Source organism: Podarcis erhardii (assembly GCF_964252035.2).
Source record: "Podarcis erhardii genome assembly, chromosome: Z".
NCBI lineage: Eukaryota > Metazoa > Chordata > Lepidosauria > Squamata > Lacertidae > Podarcis > Podarcis erhardii.
The window spans coordinates 47,486,007-47,500,795 of NC_138504.1; the positions used below are offsets into that span (position 1 = coordinate 47,486,007).

The 14,789-nt window shown below is 47.5% G+C and overlaps 1 protein-coding gene across 3 annotated transcripts in view; it reads left to right on the top strand.

The window, feature by feature from the left end:
• AK1 (adenylate kinase 1) overlaps positions 1 to 14,789 on the top strand; it is a 51,449-nt gene that overhangs the window by 12,646 nt on the left and 24,014 nt on the right. For 2 of the 3 annotated variants that reach the window (XM_081847647.1, XM_081847648.1), the window contains exons 7-8: positions 2,027 to 2,117; positions 5,014 to 5,093. In XM_081847647.1, coding sequence (XP_081703773.1) covers positions 2,027 to 2,117; positions 5,014 to 5,093 — 171 coding nt within the window. Of the gene's footprint in view, positions 1 to 2,026; positions 2,118 to 5,013; positions 5,094 to 7,810; positions 7,954 to 14,789 lie in introns of those variants that run through there. The other variant, XM_081847650.1, reaches the window with a different exon arrangement.

Here is a 14,789-nt window from a genome sequence, read left to right on the forward strand (position 1 = left end):
AACTAAAACAAGCCCAAAACATTCATTCTCCCCAAAACACATTTTGGAGGCCATGGAATTGGCCGAATGCCTGGTTATAGAGAAACATTCTTGCCTGGCACATAAAGATATGTAAAGAAGGTGCAAGCCAAACTTTGCTGAGCAGAGCATTCCACAGACTGCAGAAAAGGCCCCTTCTTATGTTGCCACCCTCTGGACCTCTCATGGAGGAGGCACACAAAGAAGGGCCTCAGAAGATGATCTCAGGGTCTGGGTAGGTTCCTTTGGAGAGAGGCGGACCTTGAGGTAATTGTGACCCTGAGCCATTTAATGCTTTATAGGTCAAAACCAGCACTTTGAATTGGGCCTGGAAACTAAGTGGCAGTGAGTGCAGTTGGGCCAGGATTGGCATTATATGCCCAAAACGTCTTGTCCTGGTGGACAACTTGGCTGCTGAAGTTTCTGAACCGTCTTCATATGCAGCGCTACATACAACACATTGCAGTCATCTAGCCTAGAGGTTACCAGAGCATACGCAACAAGAGTTAGGCTATCCCTGTCCAGATGGGGGCGTAGCTGGGCCACCAGCCAAAGCTGACGGGAGGCACTCTGCACCCTGAGGCCACCTGACAGCAAAGGATCTCCTTCAGAGAGAGTGTAACCCCATCAAGAGCAGGCGATCTCCCAGCCATCCGGTCTAGGGAACCACACACCAACAGTGCCTCAAGTCTTATCTGAATTGTGTGTCAGTCTGTTGACTCTCATCCAGTTCATTACCAAGGCAAGGCAAAGGCTGATGATGAAAAAGCTGCACTAAAAAGCTGATAAATTTTCATGGGGCCTTGTTTTTCAAAACCATTGCAAACTGATGTGGAAACAGGGAGAACTGAACTTAAGGTTGGAAAAATGAGAAACTGAGAGGAGGCTTTTTCACACGTTATGATTTGTACAGTTTAGCTATTGTTTACATAGGTATATAGACTATTAATCTCTCTAGTGTAACCTGTGAACACCCACAGAGAAAGAGGGAGAGAGTAGGATGGGGGGCAGAGTGAGGAGAGAAGCAGAAACAGGCTACAGACCTAAGCAGCAGCAATTCCTACTGTGTGCAAGAAATAAATGAATGAATGTCTGTGCTCGGAAGAGGCATTTCCTTGAGACAGCAGGGAAGGTATCTTCTTAGATCATGGACAGGCAAATCTGCAGCCCTCTAGATGTTATTAGACTCCCATCCACCCGTGCCACCATGGCCAATAGACAGGGATGATGGGAGATGTAGTCCAGCTCCACTGGAGGGCAGCCGCTGCGATCAAGGGTGGCATCACACATCTATGCCCTGTCAGAAGCAGCTGGCCTAGACATACCATATTTTTCTGTCTATAAGACGCCCCCATATATAAGACGCCCCCTATTTTTGGGGACTCAGATTTAAGAAAAGGAGGGATGTATCTGTGCATAAAGGTAAAGGTAAAGGTACCCCTGCCCATTCGGGCCAGTCTTGCCAGACTCTGGGGTTGTGCGCTCATCTCACTCTAGAGGCCAGGAGCCAGCGCTGTCCGCAGACACTTCCGGGTCACGTGGCCAGCGTGACGAAGCTGCTCTGGCGAGCCAAAGCCGCACACGGAAACACCGTTTACCTTCCCGCTAGTAAGCGGTCCCTATTTATCTACTTGCACCCGGGGGTGCTTTCGAACTGCTAGGTTGGCAGGCGCTGGGACTGAGCAACGGGAGTGCACCCCGCCGCGGGGATTCAAACCACCGACCATGCGATCAGCAAGTCCTAGGCGCTGAGGTTTTACCCACAGCGCCACCCGCGTCCCTATCTGTGCATAAGACACCCCCTAATTTTTGACATTATTTTTAAGGGGAAAAAACTAGTCTTATACATGGAAAAATATGGTATCTTTGGCCTGATCCCTTAAGGCACACCTCGCTTCATCATGATGGGGGCCTCTCAAAATGAACACAGCAGGCCCTGCGCTCCTCCTTTGTAACCAGCCTGAGAAAGATTTAACAGCACCTCCCTCCCCCTGCTTTTTCTTTCCAGTTTGCTGCGGACAGAGAGGAGGAGGAGATTTTTGCAGACATTGGCTCCTGCGTTCAGCAGCGGCTGCACCTGGAAAGGATCGAGTTTCCAGGTGAGAGCAGGGGGGCACCTGTTTGCATCAGGGTGGGGGTCTGAAAGGTAAGGAGAACAGCACTCTGCAAAAAAAAAAAAAAGCTCGAGTCAAGCCTGTGATTGCATGGTTGCCTTAGGGGGCAGAGCTTCCTTCTATCCAGGGCTTGCCCCCCCCCCCATACTCCCAGGTGGGAGAGGTGCTTTCAAGAGGAGCCAGAACTAGAACCAGCAATCCTTGGCTCTCTGCGTACCTGTCGTTTCTGGTGAGCAATTATTATGGTGGCTTGGAGCCTCATCCCAGACAGTGAAGTATAACTCAGGGTCTGGAGTCATCACACTCACCCTGGCTGGTCATTAGTTGCCCAGGACTGGGAGGATTGAAAAGACTCCCAGTTTGGGACTTGGTGACTCTGGTGGTTGCTCAGCTTGGATCTCGCCCTGGACGTCACCTGTCTATGCCTCAGTCCTGGCAGCAGGAGCCCACGATTCTACAAAACGTTCTGCTGGCAAGGAAGGCAACAACCGTAAACTTGCGGCTAATATTTGGAAAGCTGAATTTTCAGTGGGAGAGTAAGTGCACAAACCCAATTGCCAGGAGAGGAAATAACAAAACTGAAGTGAAAAGGGACCATTAGCCAAAATGCACCTTTGCTGCTCATGTGTCTGCTCCATTCATTGATGAAGGCATAGGGAGTGACGGGGAGGCAAGAAGAGACAGGCCTAATTTTTTATATCGGAAGAGTGAAGGGTGAAAAAACCTCCCCTCCAGTATCAGAACGAAACTGAGCGCAAAGGAATAAAACAGGGAAGGTAGGTGAAAAGTGCCAGGGGCAATAGAGAAAAGTGATAGGAGAAAGAGTTACACCTTAAGAGCCCGCTGGATGAGGCCAGTAATCCGTCTAGCCCAACATCCTCTTCTCACAGTGACCAAGCAGATGCTTCAATGGGAAGCCTGCAAACAGGATCCGGCCACAAGAGCAAGTCTCCCCCTCTTCCTGTTTCCAGCAGTTGGTGTTTGGGAGCATTGGTGCCTCCACCTGTAGTAGTAGTAGTAGTAGTAGTAGTGGTAGTAGTAGTAATAATAATAATAATAATAATAATAATAATAATAATAATATTTATTTATACCCCGCCCTCCCCAGCCAAGGCCGGGCTCAGGGCGGCTAACAAGTAATAATAAAAACAAGTTGAATGAAAACAACTTAAAAACAAGATTAAAATACAACATTAAAATATTGAAAAATTAAAATATTAAAATGCAGCCTCATCACAGGAGGAGAAAGGAAAAAGAAAGAGGGGGAGGGGGAGGGAATCAAGTTGATTCCAAGCCAAAGGCCAGGCAGAACAACTCTGTCTTACAGGCCCTGCAGAAAGAGATCAGATCCTGCAGGGTCCTGGTCTCATGAGGCAGAGCGTTCCACCAGGCCGGGGCCAGAGTTGAAAAGGCCCTGGCTCTGGTTGAAGCCAATCTAACTTCCTTAGGGGCCGGGACCACTAGGGTGTTGCTATTTATGGACCTTGAGGCTCTTCGTGGGGCATACCGGGAGAGGCCGTCCTGTAGGTATGAGGGTCCTAGGCCATGAAGGGGCAGAGGCAGAGCTGTGGCCTTCAGCTGTAGCCTTCAACAGCCTCCCCTCCATGCACCTAGGCAGGGCAGTCATGCCCATGAAATTAACAGAGAGATGCCTCTCATCACCTCTAGTTTGTTCCTGAGTTCTGGTGTGGGTGGGGGAGACAACATCATCAGAGAACCTGCAGGAGGGTGGGAGATGAGAGGAGATTGACTCTAATTTATAATCTCATCCCCACAATAACCTGGTGAGGTAGATTAGGCTGAAAGGCAGTGACTGGCCCAAGTTCATCCAATGAGCTTCATGACCACGTGAGGGATTTGAACCCTGGTCTCCCAGGTCCTGGGATGCGGGTGGCGCTGTGGGTTAAACCACAGAACCTAGGACTTGCCGATCAGAAGGTTGGCAGTTTGAATCCCTGCAACAGGGTGAGAGCTCCCGTTGCTCGGTCCCAGCTCCTGCCAACCTAGCAGTTCGAAATCACGTCAAAGTGCAAGAAGATAAATAGGTACCACTCTGGCAGGAAGGTAAACGGCGTTTCCGTGCACTGCTCTGGTTCGCCAGAAGCGGCTTAGTCATGCTGGCCACATGACCCGGAAGCTGCACGCCGGCTCCCTCGGCCAATAAAGCGAGATGAGCGCTGCAACCCCCGAGTCGGCCACGACTGGACCTAATGGTCAGGGGTCCCTTTGCCTTTTACCTCCCAGGTACCTCCCTTGTACATGGGCGTAGCCAGTATTTTGGGGGGGTGGCAGAACCTCAGATTTGTACTGATTTGTATTGATTGGGGGGGGGCAACCACCCACCCCCTTGGCTACTGCCCATGCACTTGTAGGCTGAGAATGAGTTGATTTGCAGTGAGTAGGGAGTCTACTATAAATGTTTGCCTAATTTTACTCCAGCTGCAGAGTTTAGATATTTTCCTGGTCCTAAACACAGTGTCCACTCTGGATGCCCGTTGCTGGGAATGGCAGCGGGGTGACGCTGCTGTGCTTCTGTGCCCTGCTTGCAGTCTTCCCCAGAGGAATTGGGTTGGCCATTTGGAATCAGGATGATGAACCAACAGAACCGTTGGCCTGATCCAACAGGGCTCTTCTCATGTGAAACTTCAGGTTACCTGGGGACAGTGGTGAACAAATTTCAAGGACTAGCTCTACAAAGACCCATGTAGCTTCTTGCTTTCCAGTATCCCAAAACGATGGCAGCTGAGACCGAGACTTGCTTTTTACCACCTGGGAGGATTCTGTCAGCACCCTGGTGTGTTGTGTTGCTCCCCCTGCCTCCCACCACCACATGGAACCTTCCAGGCATCTTTTGTTTCCTGTTTTCTGTCTCTTGATTCAGAGTCTCCGCTGCTGGCGTCGTTGGACAATCTGTTTAGCCCCAGCCAAGACTCTCCGAAGGAAGAACAGAACTGGGGGCAGGTAAGGTTGTAGCAGTGGCATGTCATAGGCCTGGGCTCTTGGCAGAAAGCCTGCCAACTTGCTTCCAGAGCTGAGGCTGGATTGGAGCCCCACTTCCTCTTTTCTGGGTCAAAAACAGGAACGGGAAGGGGTGGGAAGCGGGACTTCACAAATGGAAAACAGGAGAGTCAGTGGCCCAGGAGGTCAAAAACTGGCATTGGTCAACTACTGGCTGACAGTTAACCCCTGTCCATTACGCAGAAAGTAAAGTACTGGATGCAACAGGAGGCTGCTTTTATTTTATTTTGCTCAGTTTGCTTGCTTGCAGGATTTATATACCACTTTTCCAGGTGGACCTCGACAAAGTGGTTTACATAAGATTACTCTTATTTGGGGGAGGTGGGGGGTGAGTTTCAAAAGAATGGGAAAGGCAACATGCTTGTTTAGAAAAAAGCTATTACTGCTGCTTCTCCCCTCAGGGCAAGATGGTCCTTCAAATGCCCCTGTGGAGCAGGGAGGGAGGCTGTATCCAGTGTTAGTCCTACTCAGAGTAGACCCATTTAATTTTCCTAAGTTAGCCATCCATCCACTTTGAGCAGGGGTTAACCCATTAGCCCATCTAGTTCACAGTTTTCCAGGGTTTCAGATGGGGGACATTCCCAGTCCCACCTAGAGGTGCCAAGGATTGAGGACCTTGGTGTGGTGATTGGTGCCTTTGCCCCATTGCTTCTTGAAACATTTCCCTGATCCTTTTTGTGTGGGGACCTGATTTACTATGCTCTCCTCTTCCATAAGACTCAGCTCCTATGAACACATATAGCTGCCTACATTGGACCCATCGGTCCATTTACCCTCATACTATCTGCTCTGATGGCAGCAGCTTTCTGAGGTTTACCCCCAGCCTCACCTGGAAATGTCAGTATTTGAACCCCTGACCTTCACCATGCAAAGAGTAAACTCCTACCACTGAGCTACAGCCCTTCTCCTCATAATGGTTTCCATCTTTCACCATCTGACCCCTGTTAAAGGTGTAGGGGGCTGATGGAAATCGATTTCAACCTCATTTGGAGGGTCCCAGTTTACAAACTGTGTGGGACAGCTTTGAGAGACTTGTGGCCCCCTGGACTGCAGCTCCCATCATCCCTGACCATTGGTCATGCTGGCTAGGACCAGTAGGAGGTGGAGTCCAACAATATCTGGAAGGCCATAGGTTCGCCATCCCTGCACTAGTACTATAAGAAGCTGCCTTTGAGGAGTTCATTTGTTCAGACAGCCTTTACCAGACTGACATCTCCCCAGGGTCCCAGAGACAGATGCATCTTCCTCCGTCCCCTCCTACCTTCGCTACTCTGGGCTCACAAGTGGGAAAAACAACAAATATTGCATGCAACGCTGGGGCTCCACCTCTGACCCATGATATGTCTAGCCCAGGACACTGTGTGCTGATCAACGGTGGCTGTCTTTGCTGGCTCCGGTGTGTAAGATTTCCAGCCCCCACTCCAAACAGGAGGTGTTGGGGATTGAACCTGGGCCCTTCTGTATACAAAGCAGGTGTCCTGCTACTGAGATATGGCTCTTCTTTCTCCACCAGCAGCAGTGTCTTCCCAGAAGCAGCCAGGCCACGTGCCCTTCACTCCTTCATTGACATTCCTTTACTTTCCATTATCCCTCACTCCTCTTAGTCCCACCCCCTGCATCTGCATAATGTAGTTTGGAAGGGCAAATCTGTCCATTTTGGTTTCTGGGTTGGATGGGAGAACCTGTTAACTCTGGTTTATAATTTTTCCCAATCTTAATTCTAGTTCTCCGCATGTTTGCTTGAAAAATACCTTTCCTCATTAGCATTTTGATGCTAATTTCTCCTAAGATAAAGATTTCTGATCACAGTTTTGCAGACCATACATTTTTCATGCACCTATTCCTCATATAATGCTTTTTTTTTTGCAAGCTACTTTGCACAAAGACGAACCCATTTCTACACACTTTTACCCAGTTAAATGAAGTTTTACGCACATGACTTGGCAGTTGGAAAGCCACCTGTCAGTTACCTGACATCATAATGGCATCAGGCAACTGACAAGTGGGATGTTCCACTCACCTGTCAAAGTCAGCCCACGGAGGTCGGGACAGGTAGCAAAAAAGGCTCCCTTACCCATAACATAGTTATAAAGATTGTCAATAAAACCAAACAAATCGAAGTGTAAATAAAGATCCAGCATCTCCAGTGAAGAGGATCTCAGACAGCATTCTTTTTTAAAAACACACACCCCAAAACCCAGATAGATATAATAACACATTAATTTGATAATGGTTTCCCCCCCATACCTTTCTTGTCATTGTGATGACATAGAAAACTCAGGGAGAGTTTCGCTTCCTTATCTGCTTATCCCTTTCGCTATCCTGCACCTTCTTGCGGTTTCCTTGCCACTCTTTTTGTGTGCCCCCCCCCATAGCTGTCATTTCCAGATTTGAAAATAAGGGATCAGCAGCCTCGAAAATAAGGGACCAGCAGCCTCACCTGTCCTGGGGACAGTCTACGGGATATCTAACAATCCGGGATAGCGGCGGGAAGTGGCGCTGGAATAAGCGAATTTCCCGCAAAAAAGGGGAAGGTTGACAGCTATGCCCCCCCCCCCCGTCATCCCCATAGCATTTCTATGCAGCTCAGGTCTCCGGGCATCGGGTGTCCTCCGTCGCAAACCGTGTCAGGCAGCGAGAGTGTCCCCCCCCCCCGCTCCCAGCATGCCACGCGCCTGGCAGCCGTGTATATAGAGTGGTAAAAATAGCTGGATATCCCATGCAGGGGCAGGCTGCTGGCGAGAAAGAGCCCTCGTCTCCCTCGACCCCCCTTTCTTGTCCCCCTGCACCCCAGCGCTGAGAGGTACGTACGGATCTTTTGTTGGGGCAGGGCTTCTGGGGGAAAGGACACACCGCCCCCCCCCCCCACGCAAATCGCTTAATGCAGCCAGGGAAAGCACGCTGCAATTCTTGTTTTTATTGTTTTCATTCATTGGGTACCACCCGGCAGATCGAGGAAGCAGGACAGATATTTTCATTATGTTGCTCATGGTCTCTGTCGTCGTAGTTGTAGTAAGGGATTCAGTAGAAAGGTGCAACCCTGGATTGGCTGCTAAGTCCCTTTTCAGCTCAGTGTGCTTGCAGACAAGTAACAATGGAACAATGCAGTGCTGTGCGCTTTTCAGAATTTGATCCCTCTGGCTGGTTTGTCAGTCGTGCGTGTTGCTGTTGTGGTGGCGCTGGTGTGTGTAATACAAACACCCATGTCTTGCTTGGGTTGTGCGTCTGGGATAATCAGGAATCTCCCCTGTTAATTCGCTCAAGGTCAGTCTACCTTCCATCTTGCATCGCTGGGATATCCACCCCACCCCCCACAAAGTCATGCCATTAAGAGAAATCGCAGTGTGTGTATGCGCTCCCCCCCCCCATTGGCCAGCCTCACACCTCCAGCCACAGGGAGATCCCTGTGAAAGGCACGCTCTGGTTTTTTTTACCGGAGTCTGGCTGGAAATGTTGAATCGCTTTGCTAGTTGCTAAGAAACTTCGGGCGGGGGGGGGGCGGGGGGGGGGAGCTGCAGCCAGTGTTTGTAGCTTATTGAAATGCTAGACTGAAAAGAGCCAGCAAGAGTGGGAGGAAAGAAAGTGGTGTGCTTTGCAAGCTGGGAACCTGCAGGTGAACATGGAATTTCTGTTTACATACCTATAACAGGTATGTGGAGTTTTGCTGCTCAGGATGTGCAAATGCACTTGAGGTGTGCGTTTGTACAAGAAAGCTTGACTGGTTACAATAACCCAACAGGAGAGCAGTTGCTTTGTACGCAGAACCTCCAGAGTTTATATGTTGTCGTCTCCGGGTGAAAGGACAGGAGAAGGCTCCCTGGTCCAGGTCCTTGCAAAACAGCTGCCTCTTGGAGGATACCAAGATGGCAGAGGCTGGTCCATTAGGCTGAACAAGGTACTGCTCCATCAGCCTCAGTCTGTTGTCAGCCACCTGCTTTCTTACTTACATCCTCATCATTATTCAGCCGAGGGGGTAGCCCTGCCTGCCAGCTTCTTCCTTCTCAGAGTTGTTCCTTGTAGAACACAGCAGGGAGAATGGGAACAAAACCAAAATTAGTTGGCTCCACCAGCTATTGGATGTGGTACCACTTACTGTTGGCCTTATCTTCTGCCCTACCGGCCCCAGTGCACACTAGTGGCAACCAGATGCTTCTGGGCTACATCACTCATCATCCCGGACCATGGTGGGAGCTGGTGTTATCTTGTCAGTCCCCAGGATAGAGGGTGGGCAGGCAAATAGCCTGAGCTGGTGTAGGGCAGTTCTCTGTGTCCATAATGTAGCTGAGTAGTAGAGCACCTGCTTTGCAGTTTCCATCATCTGCAGCTGGAAGGACCCAGGAGCAACAGGTGGAAAACCCTGCCCACCCCAGACCTTGGAGAACAGCTACAAGCAAGAGTCCATAGTCAATGCTGCTTCCAGGATTAGTTGAACAAAGAGTTTGACCTTGGATATGGCAACTGGCTATGGTTAAAGATAAACAAATAATAGCTTGAAAGAAGAAAAGTGCTGAATTGTTTTCTGATGGTGCGCTCATGTGCCGTAGCATCATATTAGAAATATGCTTTCCTCCTGGGTGTGTGGGAAAAGGGAAGCTTTTAATGTTTAATAGACTATGGTATTTTAATATTCTGTTGGAAGCCGCCCAGAGTGGCTGGGGAAACCCAGCAAGATGGGCGGGATATAAATAATAAATTATTATTATTATATTATTATTATTGCCACCTGTAGAGTGGTTGTTGTTTTAAAAAAGTGTGTGTGTGTGTGCACGTGTGTGTACACACACACACACATGCCTTTCATCCAACTAAATTCCACTGAGTAGTCATGTCCATCAATTTCAGTGGGTTTCCTCCAAAGAGAACCAACTTTGCATTCAGCCATTTCAAATTAAGGTGCCAAAGGCTTGGCATGACAGGCTGTTGCAACCAAACCGAAACCTTTTGGGGGAAAGTGAGAAGCTAATGGTGAAACCCATTTCTGAGAAGGGGTGTGTGTGTGTGTGTGTGTGTGTGTGTGTGTGTGTAAAATTCCTGACTGCTCCACAAAATCCACCCAAGGCTGATTTAAGTGCATAAATCAAGGAAGAACTTCCTTTTTTTATATATATAATAATTTTTATTCAGTTACAGATAGGTAGCCGTGTTGGTCTGCCATGGTCAAAACAAAATAAAATAAAAAAATTCCTTCCAGTAGCACCTTAAAGACCAACTGAGTTAGTTCTAGGTATGAGCTTTCGTGTGCATGCACACTTCTTCAGATACACTGAAACAGAAGTCACCGGACCTTTCTATATAGTGAGAAGGTGGGGAGGGGTATTACTCAGAAGGGTGGTGGGAATGGGTGATTGGCAGATAGCTGCGATGAGCCTGTTGACGACTCTTAACGACTGCAATAGGTCTAACAGGAAAAAGCAAGGGGTGAGAAGGTGAAAAATGGCTTTGTCATGTATAATGAGATAAGAATCCAATGTCTTTGTTCAAACCAGGTCTCTCCATAGTTTTAAGTTTGGTGATAAGTTGCAATTCAGCAGCTTCTCTTTCCAGTCTATTTCTGAAATTCCTTTGTAATAGAACAGCTACTTTGAGATCTTGTATAGAATGTCCTGGGAGATTGAAGTGTTCTCCTACTGGTTTTTCTGTCTTGTGGTTCCTGATGTCGGATTTATGTCCGTTTATTCTTTGGCGTAAGGTCTGGCCTGTTTGTCCAATATAGAGAGCTGAAGGACACTGTTGGCATTTTATGGCATACACAATGTTAGACGATGAGCAATTAAATAGTCCCGAGATGGTATGTGTGATGTTGTTGGGGCCAGTAATGGTGTTGTCCGGGTGTATGTGGCAGCAAAGTTGGCATCTGGGTTTATTGCAGGCTCTGGTGCCAGTGTCCGTGTTAAGTCTGGTTATAGCATTATTGTGGGTTAGGAGTTGTTTAAGATTGGGGGGCTGTCTGGAGGCAATGAAAGGTCTTCCTCCCAGAGCTTGAGAAAGATTTTTATTCAGTTTTTAAAACACATAATTAAAATTTTTATTCAGTTTTTAAAACACATAATTAAAAAAAAACAGACACATCACAGAATACAAACAAACATAAACAAATCAAACATAAATAAATTCATAATCTTATTTTCTTGTAACTTCTTTCAATCGACTTCCCCTTACCTCCCTTTCGCTGCATCCCTATTTTAAAAATTTTTAGCAACCCTTTAGTCAATTTATCCAATTTATGCTTTCACCCTCGGGCAGGTCCACCATAGGTGATAAAAGGTACCTTCATTCTCATTACATTTCCAACATTTATTATTGGGCAAATGGTAAATTAAAATCAAGGAAGAACTTCCTTGCCACAGCATTTTGTTCAGTGGTGGGCTGGCCCATTATAGCCAGTCCATAGGAGTCAACTCCTAGGGGCCGAGAGGGCTTTGTCCCCCCCTCTAAAATATTTGAGGGGGCTGGGGCCCTCCAAAGTCGATGGGTATTGCCATTCAAATGGCATGCGTACAACACATCATGTGATAGATTATACAGGACAGGGCTTACCTTCCCACCCCCCCAAAAAATATTTTGTTCAATATTGGTACCCCTGAGCCAGTCTAAGATGATCTGGCTCTTTTGAAGCCTAAGGGCATCATCCCCTTGTGGGCGGGACCAAAGCCAAAGTGGGTGGAGAAACCAGTATGACTCTTAAACTTTGTACTGTAGGCTGTGCTCCACCCACTCCAAAGTCAGGTGTTTGTACACACATTCAAAGATGGGCACCACCACTCCGGCAGGCAAGAGTCACTGTCAGCGTTCAAGGATATATTGCAACTAATCAAAAACACTCAGGGAAGGTGCAGAGCAAGACCTGTGAGGAATGTAGCCGCTGGCGTGGGGGCATGGCTTGGCTGGAGTCCTAAGGGTCAAATACAGCAGCCTGGAAGGCTAAATTTGCTTTCCTCCCTCCCCCCCCCCATGCTTGAGGCTCCCCACCCCTGATGTAAGCTTTGAACATTAGGTGTCAGTTGTTAGACTTCTCCAGTCATCAAGGTGTCTGTCTTGGAGCATGTGTCCCAAATAACAGCTTTCCAGTTCACCTGAAGGTAGCCGTTGTGGGGATTTGGAAGGCATGTGAATCAAGGCACTGCAAAGTACTCTAAGGCACTTGCAAGCCCCCTATGTTTTTTTTGGGGGGGGGGTTAGGAAGGGCCATTTAGAGGTCTCAGTTTTTATGGAAATTTTGAGGTGACCTACATTTTGGAGTCTGACTGTCAACTCCAGCCAGCATGGTTGTATGATGCTGGGGGATAGCTCAGTTGGTAGAGTATGTGACTCTTATTCCCAAGGTTGTGGGTTCAAAGACCCACTTTGGGCAAAAGATTCACGCAATGCAGGGAACCTCATGGTCTGTTCCAACTATAATTCTATGTAAAGGTGTTGTAGGCCAAAATATCTGAAGAACATCAGCTTGTGCAAGGCAATTGCATCTGACAAATCCAACCCCCTGCGAGCCAATTTGTGGATATTACCAAGCATATGTTATATTATATAATATATAATATCAGAGTGTTATTCTGAACCTACCATTGGGTTAGCGGTGGGTGCTTATAACAAAGTCAAGCACACTTCTGAGGATAGGCAGAGTTCCTGTTCCTCACCATGGAGATGGTCTCCAAGCAATTATGGGAATAATGATTCAGAGCTACCTTGTAAGGTTTACCAAGATGCGGTTGGCCCCTAACTCAGTTACAGAGCTGTGTAGGCAAAGGGCCTCAGGTTCCTTCCCATTTAAAAAGAACCAGCCGATGGGAAGGCTCTGTGCTTGTGGTTCTGATCACCTGATGCCACTCTACCCCACTATTGGGTAGATGAACAAGCAGGTGGGCTGACACTTGGACAATAAGTTTGCTAGTAGTGTGCACAGCAGGGGTAGCCAATGTGGAAAGTTGGGAGTTGTAGTCCCAACAACTTATGGAGGGCACTACATTGGCAACCCCGGATAATAGAGGAGGAGGATGTTCCAAATGACTCTGCAGGTGTGTGTTTAAATGCGGTTAAACATGGCTTAGAAGGCGAATGAGGCAAATTCATGGAAGATGCTCAATTTATCTGTGGCCATTTAATCACGATGGCTTTATGAAGCTTCCATGTCCAGAACCAGTATATCATTCAATATCAACCCCATGGGGTGGGAAGGGGGAGCTCTAGGGAGAGAAATTCCCTAGAGAGAATGTGGAGAGAAAATGGTGAGTGAAGTGAACAGGGCTGCTGCCCCATGTACGGTATTTATATATGTGTTTTGTGTTGTTTATTGTCTGATTATTGCCTGTCACTTTGTTGCTTATAGTTTCTTCGTTTATTTGACACTGCCTGTGTCTCACTCTGTGTGTGACTGACACGCACACACACACCTCACATATGGTGTGTTGTTTATAATTTGTGGTGTTCTTTTTCCTGCCCTGCTATTTGTATCAATGAAGAGCAGGTTACTTAATTAACTAACATATTTAGATATGCTTTTTCCATTCATTTTTTTTAATGTGGAAATGAGACTGAACACATTGTGAATGAGCACATGCAGAATTGACATGGGCCAGATATAGATAGATCCATCCATCCATCCATATGCACAGGTCATTTTTAACTTTAGAAAAATCTCCACTTTGCTGTACACTACCAGTGTGTCTTCTCCATTGCAAGGATGTGACCCCTCTGAGATTTATTATGGGTGCCCCATACTTAGAACTCTGAAGCCAGCAAAACCTCAAGGTCATCTGGCCTTATTAGGTGTGTCTGTTGCGGAGTGTAACTGGACCCCACTCCGTCCCTCTTCAGTCAGACCAGTGAGGTGGGTCGCAGTGATCTTTGCAAAGAACCACAGGTCTATTTTCAGTGCCTGCTCCTTTGAGACTCTTCCCAAAAGCAAGGCTGTTACTTTGGTGCAGGAATGAGGTGTGGCCATGTGTTTGCCAGCAAAACTATCTATTGTATAGTGTTCCCCCTCAGGGCATTCCCATTTTACAGATAGAGGACTGAGGCCAGAAATATTAGTGACTTGCAGAGCTAGAGACTGAAGTCAGACTTCCTAGACAGAAGGGTTTTTTTGGGAGGCTGGGTGCAACAGGGCTCCTGGAGCGCTCTGGCTTATGCTTCATAAACACTGTTTGTGTTTGTATGAAAGAGAGTACGTATTTTAACCCCTGGGGGGAGAGACATTTGAATCATTGCCCCCATCGTACCATTTCCCCAGTGGTAATCAGTGCCTGAAGCTGCTATTTAATTCCAGTTTTCAAATCCCGTGTCTTACCCTGAATGCAAACAAAACAGAGACAAGCTAATAAGAGAGCCGAGCCTTAGCAGGAAGGCATTGTCAGACACCGTGCTTTTTAGAGACAGAAGTTTGAATTTTTGTTGCTGCATGAGGTATTTGTTCTCCAAATCATATAAAGTGTATCCCTGGAATACAGGAAGACAGAGAGGGAGAAAGGACTGTGAATGATGGCCCCTAATAATAATAATAATAATAATAATAATAATAATTTATTATTTATACCCGGCCCATCTGGCTGGGTTTCCCCAGCCACTCTGGGTGGCTTCCAACAGAATATTAAAATGCAATAACCTATTAAACATTAGAAGCTTCCCTAAACAGGGCTGCCTTCA